This window comes from Tricharina praecox (assembly GCF_024521635.1).
Source record: "Tricharina praecox strain CBS 144465 chromosome Unknown BZA05scaffold_2, whole genome shotgun sequence".
Taxonomy (NCBI): domain Eukaryota; kingdom Fungi; phylum Ascomycota; class Pezizomycetes; order Pezizales; family Pyronemataceae; genus Tricharina; species Tricharina praecox.
The window spans coordinates 337,112-353,767 of NW_026250404.1; the positions used below are offsets into that span (position 1 = coordinate 337,112).

The window sequence follows — 16,656 nt, forward strand, 5'->3', positions numbered from 1 at the left end:
TGAAAAACAACCTGTAACAGACGACAGACAGAGCGGAAATTGATTAGTAGAGTAACAACGGCAATACGTGTAATCCCATCCCATCCCCATTCCCGCAAAACACAAAAAGCAAAAAGCAAACAGAAATCATCATCATCGCTGCCGTCTAGCAGTCAAGTCACGATCTATATTCATCCGCGTGAACCATGTCTCGTGTATCGCTTCCAAAGTCCGATCCATTCCAATCATCTGGACGCGGCGTGTGAGCTGCCGGTTCATGCCAAGTAAGCGTGACGATTCCTACCAGATGCCAAGTCGATGTCTTCTTCTTCTTCAATGACTAGTCGGTCAATGAAGTTTCTAAGTTCTGTGATTTCCGCCGTCAGCCCGTCCTTTCCGGTAAACAAGGTACGGCGAAGAGATGAGTGCCCACCACCAAGTTTCGAGTTGAATAGATCTGCATCCGGCTGCGCATCTCTACACCTCGCGAGAAGATTCATCGTGCTATCGAAGGTGTTATCATCGATTGGTTGGCGATTCTGCGGGAATTTGTTGGTAATGAACTGAAACAATGCTTCGGCTAGGTCGAGTATCGCTTGGTGAATCTTTTCAGGAGAGCAGTCCGGCTCATCAAAAAGGATATTGACGAGAAAGTCTTCCGCAGATTCCCTAACATTCGCATCGAGATAGCAAACCAAGGCAGGTGCCCATTCGGATATGTTCTCAAGTATGGCGGGCCTAACCGCCGCTCTTACTGGCACCAGGCTCCAAATATACTGGAAGAACTGTAGGTGTTCGGAACCTCCGGTCATGGCAATCGTGGGAATTTCTTCGGAAACTTTGCTGACAATCTCCCTAATGTAGATTTCCGACCGTGTATGCGTGACAAACGACTGAAGACACTGAAGATAAGGAGCGGCGTGAATGGCCGGGTCCACGGAAATTCCGTTCAGTAGGGTATTCTTCAGATTATTAGTGAACTCGTGTTCTGGGGGGGTTGGCTCGGCACTCAGGATGTCAATCATGATCCTCTCCACTTGATTTAATGCTGTGGCATGTTCCATAAGCTTCGCAAAAACAGCTAGCACGCCTGTTCCCCGGCCCTGGCACAGCTTGAAGTACGTCTCTTCAGGTCTTGTCAGTGGCAGTCGAACCTCGAACCTCCTCCTGTCTCGCATCTCTTCGTTGTTGCAAACCGGTACGAATGGTGAGCACCGCTTCATTAGGAGTAACAATAGCTCCGCTGGTTTGGCCGCTGGCACCCTCGGCTTGTTCATGATCTTGATGAAAGCTTCGATCCTTTGTTCCGCCCTCTTAGTCGGCCCAATGTGATTGATCACAAACATCTCCAGGATTCTTCTAAGCACGCCAGCCTTGAGGAGGTACTCCTTCTCGCAATCGCCCCAATTGGCAAGTTCAATCAAGAACGAAAAGTAATCGTTCCATGGCTTCAACGATGCCTGGAGTCCGTTCCATGCCTCACAGAACCCTTTGCAGACAAAGTAGAGCATTGTCTCGTTCCTTGGAATTGGTGTCTCCTCTCCATCGTCGGAAACACCATACAGAGTCGGGTTGGTAACTCGCAGATTACCCAGAACGTGCACCAGCATTCGGATAAAACTCCGGCGAATTTCCTGGAATGGGTTGTCCATGAGTAGGCCAGCGACAACATGCGAGTCCGAGGCCCAAAGAACAAAAGCTTTCGCGCAATCATCGAAACGGAAAGCGAGCGCCTCAATAGACAAGACAAGCGCCTCACAAACGGGAAAGTCCTTAACTCTCGCGACTATGTGTTCGAACGCTCGCAATGCCAGCTGGAGTACTTCATCTTCACTGGAGTATTCGTCGCTTGCGATGGACAGTCTACACTGGGCAACCACCAGTGTCCTCACAAACTGGACGTAGTCGGGACTGAACATGTTGTGCCGTCGTATGAGCTCCTCATTTTCTCTAAGGATCTCTATGCGGTGCCTTCGAGGAACACAGGACTGGTATGTTTCCGGTAGTGGCCTGTGCAACGATGAAGACCGCTGGTAGAAGAGCATGTAGGCGCTGAACGACTTCGGAATGACATATCCGGTTGCCGAGATGTTGTCGCTCCCTCCGTAACAGTTCTCCGGTATTGTCGACGGATCGAAGAGACTGACCTCAGAATCATTGAATTCAAACCACCTCGGAATCTCATCAGGTGAAAATCGATCCCGGATGTACGAGTAGTAATGTCCCGATTCGGCAGTTCCCGTGTGCACAAGTACACCGACTAATTCAAATTCGTCCGATTCACAGGTACTGTCAGTACCCGACTCCATTGAGCTGAGATGATCAATCGTGTACGGCTTCATGTCCAGCCGCATAGGAAACTCGAAGCGCTCATTAATCTTGCTCCGTTGCATGGTCTGCAGATCGAAGTCAAACCGTTTGAGATGGCAAATGAGGTGATCGGGTATATCCTTAAGGCAGGTTCTATGAAATTCAGTACGATGGTTCGGAGGGAACCTGATAGAGACCAGAACTTACCTCTTGACGGCATCTACTAGCCTGTCACAATCCGTACAACGGTATTTGTTGTCTAAATTGTATGGTCAGTTTGTTCTCTGGAAATTTAAAAGGTGAAATTAAATTGTTACACACCACCCTCCATGATTTCGCCCTCGACGTAAGCCTTCAAGCTCTCCTGAAGAGTGTGCTTCCCTTTGATGTCGCACTGAATCGCGGAAAAAGGCTCTGTACGCTCCGAGATGTGAGGGCACTCATTCGACTTCACCTGCTGAACCAATTGCCCCCCGTAATATGACCTAAAAGCCGACTTTAGGTCAGTAGTAGGCATCTCACTTTCCAGCCTATCAAAAAGAAGATTGAAGAACTCGTCGACATCCATCTGAACCTGAGGGTCAATTGGATCGCCAGCAAAGTCGCGAAGTGACTCAACAAGATCTCGAGGCTCGATGGCTTTAGCGAAGCTAGCTTGCATGCGGGCAAATAACACCCTCAGGTGAAATGAATTCGCACGCATCTGGTCAGTAGAGTCTACCGGAATGCCCAAGACGAAATCCTGGAAGGATCGGTTCATGAACAGCTGAGTCAACAGGGAATTCAAATAGCATGTATTCGATAGGTTGTGCAGCCCAACAAGGCCTGCTGGGGCTCGTAGCCATCTGTCGCGGTCGGCCCAGTACTCGTCAAGTAGCATGCTATCTACGACATTTATTTAGCGTGCATACCAAGGGAACAGCCTAGAGCAGCTACCTTCGGGGAAGAGCTCATAGTTGAGCCTAACGATTTGCTCCATGCTCTCGTGATTATTCGCAACAAGCTCGCATGTGAATTTGTAAAGCTCAGCTCGCGTAGGATCGTGAAGGATTGGCATCCGTTCGCTGTCTGTACCATAGGATGAGTCTGGAAACAGCAAATTGCGCCACATGTCCGTGAGATGACTGGTAGTTGGAGTGTTAGAAGCCAAGGACTCGACTGTGTCGATGCACGAGCGATTAACTTACTTGGTTGGTGGGGTCATCCCGCTGTGACGCATGAACATCATGCAGAGCGTCAGAAGACGGGTGAAACCAGTTACTACGTGGTCTTCCTTTGGTTGCCCGACAGTCTGCAACACATTAGTACGATATTTCGCAGTTGTTAGGAAACTCACTTCGGTGACTTTGTGAGTACACAATTGACGGAACCAATCATCGAAATACGGGCTCAGATCCGCAGCATCGGGAACGGAATTTCCCACCAGCCTGCTCTCAGTCAGTATTATCGTTCATATTTCAGAAGCAGACTGCTCACCTGAAGGTCGAACAAGCAACACGAAACAGCTGTGCTGCGTTCTCCGGCTTCAAGTGGCTGCTGCTCAAGAGGATATCGCTCAAAATAGGCCAGAAATGCTTCACGAACTCCATGTGCCTGTTTGGTTGATTAATCAGTATGTTTGAGTATCTTCATATAATGGGTTATGTTAAACTTACCGCTCTGAGTCATTGTAGATCTTGCATATAGCTTGTAGCATGCACTCTCTCACAATTGGCCGTGAATCATTAACCAAAAAGCAATGAATTAGCTTGTCAAGATTCTGGTTGCTGGAGGTTTGTGTCCAGACTTGCGGGTTGATATGGCAACACTCGAAGAGAACGTAAATAGCATGAGTGATGCAGGGTTCCACATCCTCCAAGGTAGCGAACGGCGGTTCGAGACACCTCTGAAGTAGTGACAGCAGGTATTGAACAAAATCTTCTGGGTGCGGAGGGATGTCGTCACTGGTCTCGGCTATGGTGGCTACTTCTGTATACGTGTGAGCTCGCACACAAACGTCGGCATGAGGAAACAACTATACCCTGCAGAAGACTCTTCAGACGCTCGAGGATTTCCTTCGTGACAATGACTTGGGTTTCCGCAGCCTGCTCCTCTCTCTCCTTCGTGCCCCTCGTAAGAGCCTCGCAGAGTCGCTTCACGCATGTACTCAGAAAGGTTGTTGATCCGTTCTTGGTATCGTTAGTAACGGAATGGACACAAGATTTCCTACGCACCTGTGCGACTTTCTGTTCCTCGAAGCAGTACCGCAGAGCATGAAGCGAGTAAAGAGTCTTATAAGGCTTGTCTGGTGGGAAGATATCTAACGCAGTCGTTTCCGAGAGCAGAAGCTGTTGTTTTACTAGATCGTGTGGGGGGAAACTGTTCAGGAACATCCATGCCTATCAATTATCAGTAAGAATACTTCCGATTAACAATAAGAATGATACAAACCTTGACGGAAAGGGCTTCGGGAAGGTCGAGTAATGTGTACAACGCCTCAAAATGTCGCATGACATCCGGCTGCTCCGGCCCAGTCGCGTTCTCGGCCTCTTGAGCGGGCAGGGGCCGCTGAATGTAGACCATAACAACACATCCGCTGTATATTCCGAAGTCCTTGAGCGATTTCGAAGGATCGTCAGCAAGCTTCAACTCTTTGCCATTCAACACTATCCTATGTTTGGCCGTCACGATCAGACGATATATGTGGGAATGCAAGTCATATGCGGTGTTTTGAGAGCCAAGTTGAATGACGTGTGTCTATGTTACATTAGCAAAGGGAATTTAGCGGGTGGAGAGGTGGGCGTACCGCTGGCGGATTTCCTACACCACAGAGACGAAGAGTGATATTGAGTGATTCCCCCCTCGGGCCAGGTGGTTCCCCATTGATGGCTGATGCGTAAAATGGCCGAGTTCTGAATCCTTTGACAAACTGATCCAACACGCTCAATGCCCGGCGATATTTCCGGGTGGTTTCCTCACGTTCGTCTTCCGTTAGGTAGTCAACGGTCATATCGCCATCACCGTCATCGGCCCCTCGCCTGGAAAGTTTTGTAGCTGACGATGTCAACAAGTCGATACAGCGGTCAACGATGCCGAGATGAGTTGCCTCAATCACCGCCAGGGATGCCTGCATGATCATTGGGGACTTGGTTTATCAGCATCTATAGATCCATCTCAATCATCAAGTGAAAGAACGCACATCGAGATACTCTTGGACAAGCAGATCAATAGTAGCGGCCGCCAGCTTCTCGTCATTGGCATTCAGAATGATTCGCCAAAGCAGGTCCGCTCCAGCGATGTGCAGAATCCTAGCAGTGTCCTCATCCGGATCCTGTGATGGTGTCAGTGATGTAGACCGCCATGATAATTCGGCAAATACCTCTGGCTGTGCGGTTCGACTAAGGAATTCCATGGACTTTTTGCAAAGCTCCACCACGGATGGAGTACATGAGAAATATATGCAGTCGAGTGATGGGAGAAATTCGCGGTATAAGCTGTCGAGTAGCGGGAATGTTTCCTGGCATGAATTAGTGGCCAAGTACAGTCCTAGTTTCATAGAGAGGGTAGTACACTATCCAGTGAACCAATAAGGTTGTAGAAATCGAATCCCAGCACCCTTTCCGAGGGGCCTAACGCCTTCTCTCCAACGAGATAGGTCCACAGTTGGGCATGCAAGTCCTTGGAAACGCAGTTCGGTGACATACGCAGCATCAAGTTAAGCAGTTCCAGCCGCGTCCTAAGTTTCTGCAGTCTCGATGTTGTCTTGACCGATCCGTGCCTGCCGATGAACACCAAAGTCTCACGCACCACAAGAGCCGCGAGGTCAAACGTCTCGACAAGGTATCCGACATCCTCGGACGCTGTCGGACTGTCTGCTCTATAGTTGCGGGGTCTACGCCCTATTGGCATATGAGCATTAGCAAGATTGACAACAGAGGTAAACTTACGCAAAAATGCGAGGATGACCGAAGTGCTGCCTGTGACGCTTCCATTCATTTCCTTGATGTCATCGACACACTTTTCCAGGATTTCCCTTCGCACGCTCCCCTCAGGCCCAAACTCTGCTAATGTGCTCAGCTCTTCGTTAGCTCTATGGAAGATGACCATTGTTTGTGCAGTCTCCACGGTTTCATCGTGTTCGGAGGCCAGCCTCATCAGCCTGATCAGCATCTCATAAGGTTCCCGACATAATCTTGGGATTCCCTGCATTAATTCAGTCAGTCAAGGATTAACACTAAACCGGTCCTCATGATTGTATCTTACCAAATGTTGGCGTTGTCGCATCTCATTGGAGTAGCTCTTAGCGATTTTCTCCACGACCACGGCAACAAAGGACATCAGGCACGAATCGAATGAGCTAAAAGGTAGACAAGATATCCGTTTGCTCAGACCAGCAAGATGATCTAAGTTCATTGTCGACATCATTTCTTGATGCATCTTCAGAGTAGCCTTGACTATCCGTGGATCTTTGTTGTCCATGACTGGTTGCCACAAGCAATTCAGTAGGGGTTCCGGAATGGTCTGGTTGACAATGAGGAAGGCGGGAACGTTTCCGCAGCGATTGATGAGCTCGGAATGGGATTCAGGCCCTACGAGGTACTCCAGTACGCCATTCTCGATCAGGTACTCGACAAGAAATCTACTAAACGAGATATTAGCTACAACTGAATTCGGGCTCCAGGATTAGGGCAACAGAACCTCAGAATCGGGCTACCATCGTCGATACGCGAATAATACTCTCGCCACACAGACAGCAGGGTATCCGTCATGCAGGTGAGACCTCGCAGCCGAATATCCATTCTGCTGCTGCAGAGCATCTTGTAATAGAACGGAAATTTGTGCGCCCACTCGACGAATTGCCCAATCTCCTTAGGCTTTGTTGACGCTATCCTATAACTGGCCAAGCAGTGGCTCAGTTTGGGTAACAGCCTCGGATTTGTGGGCTGCATGTGATGTATGCCGGCAGCCAAGGAGCCGTAGAGGTCGAGACGGCCGAGCAAATCCTTCATATCAAGTGTCTGGATGTGGGATCCTAGTGCTTCGGAAATCGAGTTCTCCAGCATGACCCAGAACTGGGTAATGTACCCTAAAATCTTATTCTTGGTTTCAGGATTGGTGTTCGGGATAATACTGAGCGTCTTGAGAATTAGCCCCGGCATCAAATGCAGATGCACACTCGATTTCGGCTGCGATGGTGCCTTTTGGTAGATGGCTGCGGCAAGAGACTTCAACGCACACAGGAAACCATCTGGATCGCCAAAGCTGCTGAGAAGCTGAGGAAACGAGTCCGCAATCTGGAATCCTGCCGAACTTATCATGTAGTAGAGAGGTTGCTGTCGTAACATCTGGATGATGGTGTTGATATAGGTCTCCGATAGCAGGTGGCTTTCTTCCTCCAGCGAAAGCACTGCCAGTTTTGACGCCTCGTGCCGGATTATGAGTGTGGCTATGGAAATGAAATCCTCAAAAAACAGCGTGAGGTCATGCAGGCCACTCCTTTGGAAGAATCGCGGACTGAAGGACTCGTTCCGGTCCAGTAACGCTATCACCAGGTCCGGCAAAGTCCTGCACAGATCACTGCTGCTCAACAGTCGTTCGAAGTGATCTACATGGGCGCCACTCGCCGAGGCGCGGAACTGGGATATATGATCGTGTATCTCTTCCAATTCCTTTATTGGGGATTCGCTCTTTTCGAACGAGCCGACAATCCGAGCAAGCGCCTCCGCAGTCTCCTCGTATTCTTCGACCACATGCCCAGCCGAATCCTCCAGCCGGATTTGATAGGGTAGATCATTGTTCCCATCCATCTCGATCTCTTCGACCTCTGCGCTCGTACTTCGCAGCGTGTGGGTGTCGCTTCCATCGTCCAGCGTATTCGACAACTCTGGTGAATGTGACAAAGACCGTTTCCGGGCATCTTCTGGCTTCGAGTTCACGTCAGAGACCACATGGTCCGCTTCGCCGCTGCCGTCGTCGTCGACGCCGCCAGCTTGATTTTGGACTGCACGGATTTGTAGCGTCCTGCTTGCTTCTGTGATGGCCTCTGCTTCCGAAACGGCGCTCGCACGCTTCTCGTCTCTCATGATCTCGTTGGTATCAGCAATTGCGGTTTGTCGTTCGGTTTCGTCGTTCGGTTCGGAGTAGCGGGGATGGTATGAGGATGTCTAGATAGTTGTCACAAACATATCAGCTTGTCTGACTAGCTTCTAGAGCTACCTTCGAGCGAACAGCAGCTTATGGGATGGTAGGGATGGGGGAAATGCAATCACCATGTTTGTTTCTCTCTGATCATCCGTGGCAGCCATGACTGCTGGCCGCTTCCTGGGCCGGGAGGTATCGTTGTCGTCTGTGGAGTTTCTGCGCGGTGCTGCAGGTTCGTCTAACATGTCTCTGGAGTTACTGCTGGTGGGGCTGACAGAATCCAAAATCATAGAGTTCGTGTCTGGTTTATCTCCATTCCGATCCATGAATGTTGGCGTTTGTAGCTCGCGAAACTCAAGCCCAAACTAGCAGCTGGGTCCTTAAGGAGAATAAGAGTTCGGATGAGCAAGTTGGATGTGTATGGGTCCACCGCGAGACGCGCTTTCTTGTCTTCTCGTCTCTCTATGTGCGGCTAAGCGTGTAAATTCCTCTTGCTCTCGATTCCTCACTTCTTTCTTCCTTTTGTTCTCTTCCTTTCTCTTTCGAGGTGTAGAAGTTGGAAGACGCGAAGAGCGAGTTTGGGGGTGGGGGAGGTGTGTGCTCTTGTTGATTTAGATTAGTTGATTGCAGGTGGGGGGGCGGCGGTGGCTCGTGCGTGAACGTGCTTGGGTGGTGAGGTGAGCTAGGTTGAGTCGGACGTGGTGGATGTGGTGCCTAAACAAGGTGCGGTATGTAGAGTAGTAGCGGGTAGGTGGTAAGGTTTGGGAGCAGGCGGGAGCAGGAGGGCAAGCAGAGCAGCAAATGCTGGTGTAGGTGGGATTTTAACTTCGAGGGTTCTAACAGCGGGTTGCAGACAAGTGACGACAAGCGCAGGGATGCGTGAAGGCAGGCAGGGGAGGTCTAAGAGAGCGGGTTAGACGCGTTGGGAGTTCTAACGGAGCCAAAGCCAAACGATAGAACATGCAGCTCTGTGTATTCGATGACGATTCCAGGGTGGGCGGGTAACCAGCGCACGCACAGGGCAAGGGCAATCGATCGCCGACGTTTTGGGGGGACGCGCTTTGATGGTGGGGTGGTGGTGGATGCGGCTCATTACAAGCCCGCCTACCCCGCTTTGTCCTGGTTGAGGCTAGGCTGTTCTGGGCACTTGCAGCACAGTAGAGGAGTAGCGAACCGTTACGAAAGAAAAGAGCTTTCTGACACGGCGATCCCGGCAGCGGTAGCGACAGCTTAACCGCAAGAGCTGCTGGAAATTCGAGAACCGCAGCTACACATTTCCCAGGGCTCTGCACCGTCGCTCCGGTGACTTTTGAGCTTGCGGAAGGTGCTGCTCCATGGAGATTCCGAATATGTACCATCCGTAATCACTCGTATCAACTCAGTGACCCGGGAGTATTGGTCGAAGCATACTGCAGATGGGCAAGATTATAAGCTTGTTGCCGCACTCAGATGTCCTGCCGTTGCATCCACAAGCGCTCTTGTCATGATCCGATAAGGTCGAACGCATGATGAATGAGCCCAAAAAAAGCTGACCTTGCACGCTTGTATCCACTGTTAACGCGACTAGCAAGTCAGTCTCGCGTAAGAGCAGAGTATCTTCAGCCGCCTTTGGCGCGCCGGTGTAGTATTACAGTGTTACAGCGTTGCATACAATGTGCAAATGTGCACATATTCTATCTCTCATAACTCGACGGAGGCAGTTCTCGCGACGGTGATAGAGGGATAGAGATAGAGAGAGCTTCGATTCATTGTTACGTACGGCTTGTCTAGACTATGGCGACCACAGACCTGACCTTTCCTGCCAGCTAATAAGGGAATAGGGAACCCGATCCATTCAAATTTCGTCGTTGAGATCCATCCTCGAGTGATAGGTTGTGGCTGAGGTCGACGTCATCACTTTACCCGGCACAATGGTGGTGGTGGTTAGCGTGGACTTCCAAAATGCCACGTTAGAGCTACAGCTCCACCTCGTTCAAGCCGCCATTCACAAACAGCTCACCGATTCACTGCAATGGTTCCCTCACCAGATCCGGCCACACTGGCGGATGTAATACTACGCTCGGCTACGGAAGGATATTACCCCGATTCTGAAGAGATCGCTGCCGCGAACTTGACGAGCGTGCACCTCCCCACTATCCTCGAGAGCCTGAATGCTGCGAAAGATGATATCAAGGTCAGCAAGCGATTACTACCAGGTGTCTAGCGCCCTCATGGTACTGAAGATGGCCCTGTGCTAGGAACAAGTGCGCACTATCAGTCGTGACAATGCCACCTCGATCGATTCCTGGATCACACAGGCACGGCAGCTACATCTGGATGTTGAAGCTTCAAAAGCGCAAGCGGACCAGATACTGAAGCTTGACGAGGAAGAAAAGGTACCGCTCCACGAATGATGCAGGTAATGTGAGGTGCTGACGGAAATCGAGAGGCTCTTGCACAAGCAGTAGGCGATGCCGAGACACATCAGCGTTTCCTGGAAGCGGAGATCCAATTCAACGAAACCCTTGCGAGCGTGCTTGGAAAGTTACAACTTATCGGCACGACATTAGCGCAGGTCGATATTGCGATTGGTCGTGGCGAGCTTGGAGCGGCTGTGGGGATTCTCAATGGCGCCGAGGACGCGCTGGAGAGGCTTCGGGGTTTCGACGACATCATTGTTGCCGGTCTCATGAAGGAGAAGGCAAGGCTGCTACGGAAAGCTCTACTGGAGACGGTGGAGCGGACTTGGAGCGGGCTTGTGAATGTGGACAAGGATAGCGGGACTGTTGTGGTCAGGAAATCGGCCAATGGTACGCCTTCATCGAGATTTTGCGCACCTTGCAGCAGCTGACTGTCGCCAGTCTTATCGACTGAATTTGAGTCTGAAGAGGTGGTCGAGGCGCTCGACATACTTGGACTCTTGAAGGACAAGATTGACCATTTTCACCAGCAAATTGATCGCGTCCTCATCGTCCCACGTCTTGAGACGCAACAAGGCCGTATTCCCAATGTCGCGGTGGATGGCGATGCTATCCGGATCGCCGGGCAAGACAACGACCTCAGCGCAGCCAGACTATTCTCCGACCTACGACTTATAATAGACTTTCTAAACACCCAACTTCCGTCGGCAGTGATGTCGAATCTTTCCCGAACGTTAATTCCCAGCCTCATAAGCCGTCTAATCTCTACAAGACTGTCCTCTTCAGTGCCGCCATCACTGGAGAATCTTCCTGCATTTGAGGAGTTACTGAAAGAGACGAAGCGATTCGAAGACGGACTGCATGATGCAAATTTGACACGCGAACGAGAGTTGAGCGATTGGGTGGAACGGGCTCCTAAAGTATGGCTGGCAAAACGGAGGGAGTCATGTCTGGATGCCGCAAGGAAAGTGATGGCGAGTGGGGTTGGCGAAGTTGAGCAGGTCGAGAGGTCAGAGACACAAACAATAGACGCCGAGGATGGGCAAGGAGCGCTGGTGGCTGGCGTTGCCGATATCAGCGGAGCAGAGGATTGGAACGCAGCGTGGAATGAAGAAGAGGACAATGTTGCTTCCGACGAGCAACCCAAACAGGAGACACTTAAGCGCGAGCTAGAGAAACCAGTAGATCACACTGGATTTATAGAAGAGGATGACGATGATGGTGCGAACGGCTGGGGCTTGGATGAAGATTTAGGCTTGGATGATCATGACGAGCCACCAAAAGAAACAGAGCTTACGTCGAAATCGGAGGAACCTACTCTCGAATTCTCGACGCCCCAGGAACAGGATGATGATATTGGCTGGGGTTCTTGGGCGGATGATGCTGACGGAGACGACCGAGAAGACCACGACCCTGTGCCAGTCTCCTCCGGAGCCCCCAAGCATTCTAGGAAGCCTTCGGTCCAAGCATCTGCATCGAGCCACGTCAACAAAACTTCCGCTCCTAAGGATATTACCCTCACAGAAACCTACACGATTACCTCCACCCCCCGTGCCCTTCTTTCCCTCATCACGAGCCTCCTTTCCGAAGCCACCCAGCTCGAAAATAATCCGCAGTACAAGTCCTCTTCCATCGCTTCTGCAGCATCAGGAATTCTCACCGTTCCAACACTCGTCTTGGCCATCTTCCGCGCTCTGGCTCCACTGTACTACGCGGTTGATCTGAAATCAAACATGTACCTCTACAACGACTGCACATTTCTGTCGTCAGAACTACCGCCGGAAGTCAATGAGAGGGATGTGTCCCAGATTGTAACTTTTGGCAAGCGGCAGTACTCGCACGAGATGGAAGCACAGAGAACGATACTCAACGACTATCTCGATGGTTCCCAGGGCTTTGTCTCATGTGACGATCCACTGCAACGGCAAGAATGCAACCGAGCAGTAGCGGCCACCACGTCCCGGCTTCGCGAAATCTACAACGCTTGGAAGACAGTGCTCTCGAAATCGGCGCTGTATCAGTCTATGGGCTCGCTCCTCAACGCGGTCATCACGAAACTAATCAACGACATCGAGGACCTCAGCGACATCTCGGAACCGGAGAGTGTGGCTCTTGCGGCATACTGCGCCGATCTCGGATCACTCGGCGAAGAGCTGTTTCCGGGGAGGAATCCAGGGACGCCGCCTATAACGGCTATCTATTGTGGCAATTGGGTCAAATTTCGATATCTTGAGCAGCTTTTGCAGAGCTCCCTAGCTGATATCATGATGCTGGCTAGCGAGGGATGTCTGAAAGACTTCGAGGAGGAGGAAGTAGTGGAGTTGATCCGGGCATTGTTCGCCGACACTGAAGTGAGGGGCCGGTGCATTGAGGATATCAGGCGCCAGGGGTTGTTGCACTGAGCTGGAATGGAGCTGTGTTTGTGCTTTGAAATGTTGTGAATAATAATACGAGGTGAAGAGATTAGCTGCTGCTCCCTCGAGCTCCGGCCATAAATTTACATGCCAAGGCCGCTACCTACACCATAGAGCTATCCCTGCTTGAGTCCCGAGCCGCACCTTAACCGCACCGCGTCGCTGTAGCCACGTTGAACTAGCTTCCAAACCCCGTGTCGCTCGCAGTCTTCTAGCCAACCAGTTGCGATGTCTCCTCTCCCGTCGACACAGCCGGTGCAGGTACCGCTTTGTGTAGCGTCCATAAATCGTCATGATGCCAGTCTCCAAAGGAGCCTGGAGAACACAAAGAGCTCCGCCTAGGTAACAGTAGATAAGGCCGCGATAGTGTAGATTAGATCCTCTGCTTTAGCAGAATTCCCAGGCTCCAACTAGCTTGACTGTGAGTGTCAGAAGAAGAAGGTGGGGCATGCTGCATTCCCCGCCACTACCGGTGCTGCTCGTGGCTTTTAATGACGCCGACGACCTGCATAGTTGGGGGAGTTGGTACTTCCCCGACACTGGCGATGAACCTCACATCTCACATATATATTTCCGTCAGTTCGTCCGGCCTTGAGACATCGTGAGGCTGCGAACACAGGAATGACGACAGAATTTCGCGTTGTCGCTAAGTGATCGGTAAAGAAAAGGTTAAACCAGAGTCGCCGCTAAGCAGAAAAATTATTCACTAGAACAGAAAAAGACTTTTTTGCCCCACTTCCCATCCCTCCAGCCATGGAGGAGCCCTGCACCCCGCCACCATCACCGCCTCTGACTTTGTGCTTTTGAGACGCTCACTTTTTTCCCACCCGAAGTCTCTTTCTTTCCCCCCAACGTCCTGTTCCCTTTGCGTGGTCCGTGCCCACAAAGTTAACCTCTCGCATCCTCCACTCACTTCAAGTTCGCGCCACACAAAACCAGGTCCCCTGTGACATCTTGTTACTGCTTTCCCAGAAGAGAACCGGACAACTTTAGGTTTCAATTCACATAAACACACGCGCAATCAAGCAAGCAGCCAAAAGTGGGCCCCGTTCCCTCTCATTCGGGCCTCATATATGCCCTGCGGCTAATGCAGTCTTCACCCACAGGATCCGTACAACATGTGTGGAATCATCGCGGTGATCCTGGCCGATCCTAATGGATCCGCCGTCCAAGACATCAATAATGGTCTTCCCATTCTCCAGCACAGAGGACAGGATGCCTGCGGAATCGCTACCTGTGGAACCGGAGGAAAGATCTACACGCGCAAAGGAAACGGACTCTGCGCTGAAGTTGTCCGCACTCAACAGCACCTCATGGACCTTCCGGGAAACATGGGAATCGGCCACCGTAAGAGCATTCTTTAGAGCCCTTGTGACTCAATGGCTTGTGGAAACGTGAATTGACACTGAAGTGGATAGTGAGATATCCTACTGCTGGATCGTCCGGAAACGCCGAAGCTCAACCCTTCTACGTTAACTCTCCCTACGGAATCTGCTTCGCTCACGTATGTTTACACCGGAATTGAACTGTGTCATACCGGGCCGTGGATGCTGACCTTGCCCAGAACGGAAACTTGATCAACGCACAGAAGCTCCGCAGTTACCTCGACCACGAAGCCCACCGTCATATTAACACTGACTCCGACAGCGAGGCACTCCTCAATGTCTTCGCCAGCGCTCTCCAGGAGACTGGTAAGTTCCGTGTCAACGAGGAGGATATCTTTACCGCCTTGAAGGATGTGTACACTCGCGCCGAGGGGGGATACGCTTGTGTTGCTATGCTCGCCGGTATGTCCACTCACCGATACGACCAAAGTGGCTTGCAATAACAATTGTGATAGGTTTCGGAGTCATCGGGTTCAGAGATCCGTATGGAATTCGCCCGTTGGTCCTCGGAGAGCGTGATTCGACTGTCATTCCCGGCGGAAAGGATTACATGTTTTCCAGTGAGAGCGTCGCTCTCGACCAGCTCGAGTTCTCGAACCACATTACCGTAGCTCCTGGTTGGTGGTAATCTCACTTTTCTTACGAGGACCGACTGTTGACTGCGGACAGGTGTGGCCGTCATCATAACCAAGGGCAACAAGCCGATCTTCCGTCAGGTCGTCCCGGCACTGGACTATGCTCCCGACATTTTCGAGTACGTCTACTTCGCCCGTCCCGACTCGATCCTCGATGGCATCTCGGTCTACCGCTCGCGCCAGAACATGGGACTGGCCCTCGCCGACACGGTCCTCAAGCAGCTGGGAGAGGACGTGGTCAAGACAATCGATTTGGTCATCCCCATTCCGAGCACTTCCGAGGTTTCCGCGCTCAGCTTGGCCCAGAAGCTTAAAATTCCTTACTGCCAGGCTTTCGTCAAGAACAGATACGTTGGACGAACTTTCATCATGCCTGGTCAGAAGGAGCGCCAGAGGTCAGTGCGCAGGAAGCTCAACGCGATGAAGGACGAGTTCAAGGACCGCAATGTTCTTCTAGTAGACGACAGTATTGTCCGTGGAACGACAAGTCGGGAGATCGTCAACATGGCCCGTGAGGCCCAGGCCAAGAAGGTGTTCTTCGCCAGTTGCGCTCCGCCCATCAGGTTTGTCAGACTTATCTGTTGGAACCGATTCATTGCTTAATCTGTGATAGAAACGCCCACATCTACGGAATCGATCTGGCGGACACTAGGGAACTGGTCGCCTACGACCGCACCGAAGCCGACGTGGCCGAACACATTGGCGCCGACGCCGTCATCTACCAGACTTTGCCCGACCTGATCGAGTCGTGCTCCTCTCTCAACCCTGCGATCAAAAACTTCGAGGTCGGCGTCTTCAGCGGCAAATACGTCACCCCCGTAGATGCCGACTACTTCGAGCGTCTGGAGAGCATACGCGGCCAGAACTCGGCAAAGAAGAGGCAGGAGGCGGCGATCTCGGCCGTCGCCGCTGGCGTCGCTAATGACGGAGACGTCGAGACTGTCCTGGACCGTGTGCGTGCCGCTAACGGAATGGAGAAGGTCCGCGAGACCATGGATGTTAGCATACATAACTTCGGTGACTATGTGGATGTCAGTAAGGAAACGGTTGGAGCGAATTAGCCAGCGATGCTTTTTTTCTTCTTTCTTTCTTTTCTTTGGTCGTTCAGTAGTGTTCTGAAGGGATTGAGTTAGCTAACATGGATGGGGTTTACAGAGGTCATGAGGTAAGATGTTTTAGGTTCCTTACTTCATTTTCTTTTCCTAAGGATATCATTTCTTCTCTTTTCCTTACGGTTCGACTTTTCCTTACGGTTCGATAACAACTTTCTACTTTCTTTTTTCTTTCGGCTCTTTTTTTTTCATTTCTCCTTTCTTGGGATTTCCTCTTCAACTTCTTTTCGGTGTGCACGGGGGGTTTAGATGCGTCGTCGGAGTGTGGCAGGCAGGCTACGGACGGGACGGGATGGAACGAG

General features: G+C 51.2%; 3 protein-coding genes across 3 annotated transcripts; 2 read left to right on the forward strand and 1 right to left on the reverse strand.

Moving 5' to 3' along the window:
* Nucleotides 1–157: 157 nt before the first annotated feature.
* Nucleotides 158–8,573, reverse strand: BZA05DRAFT_415003 (uncharacterized protein; the record flags this gene model as incomplete). Its single annotated transcript, XM_051485286.1, has 21 exons — nt 158–246; nt 284–2,442; nt 2,497–2,548; nt 2,611–3,174; nt 3,226–3,413; nt 3,477–3,580; nt 3,626–3,716; nt 3,766–3,882; nt 3,945–3,975; nt 4,310–4,457; nt 4,503–4,667; nt 4,720–5,025; nt 5,075–5,088; nt 5,248–5,395; nt 5,468–5,599; nt 5,839–6,167; nt 6,216–6,471; nt 6,532–6,625; nt 6,689–6,910; nt 6,967–8,432; nt 8,538–8,573. The coding sequence occupies 21 exons, from the start codon at nt 8,571–8,573 to the stop codon at nt 158–160; spliced, it is 6,711 nt and encodes a 2,236-aa protein (XP_051343330.1).
* A 1,797-nt stretch (nt 8,574–10,370) lies between these two features.
* Nucleotides 10,371–13,322, forward strand: BZA05DRAFT_384041 (Centromere/kinetochore Zw10-domain-containing protein). Its single transcript, XM_051482274.1, has 4 exons — nt 10,371–10,582; nt 10,647–10,784; nt 10,838–11,198; nt 11,250–13,322. The coding sequence occupies exons 1-4, from the start codon at nt 10,421–10,423 to the stop codon at nt 13,208–13,210; spliced, it is 2,622 nt and encodes an 873-aa protein (XP_051343331.1). The 5' UTR covers nt 10,371–10,420; the 3' UTR covers nt 13,211–13,322.
* Nucleotides 13,323–14,340: 1,018 nt separating this feature from the next.
* On the forward strand, nt 14,341–16,411 carry BZA05DRAFT_415005 (nucleophile aminohydrolase; the record flags this gene model as incomplete). The annotated part of the gene is made up of 7 exons (XM_051485287.1): nt 14,341–14,569; nt 14,641–14,726; nt 14,787–15,009; nt 15,063–15,224; nt 15,277–15,805; nt 15,856–16,277; nt 16,398–16,411. 7 exons carry the CDS (start codon nt 14,341–14,343, stop codon nt 16,409–16,411), a joined length of 1,665 nt encoding a protein of 554 aa, XP_051343332.1.
* Nucleotides 16,412–16,656: the final 245 nt, after the last annotated feature.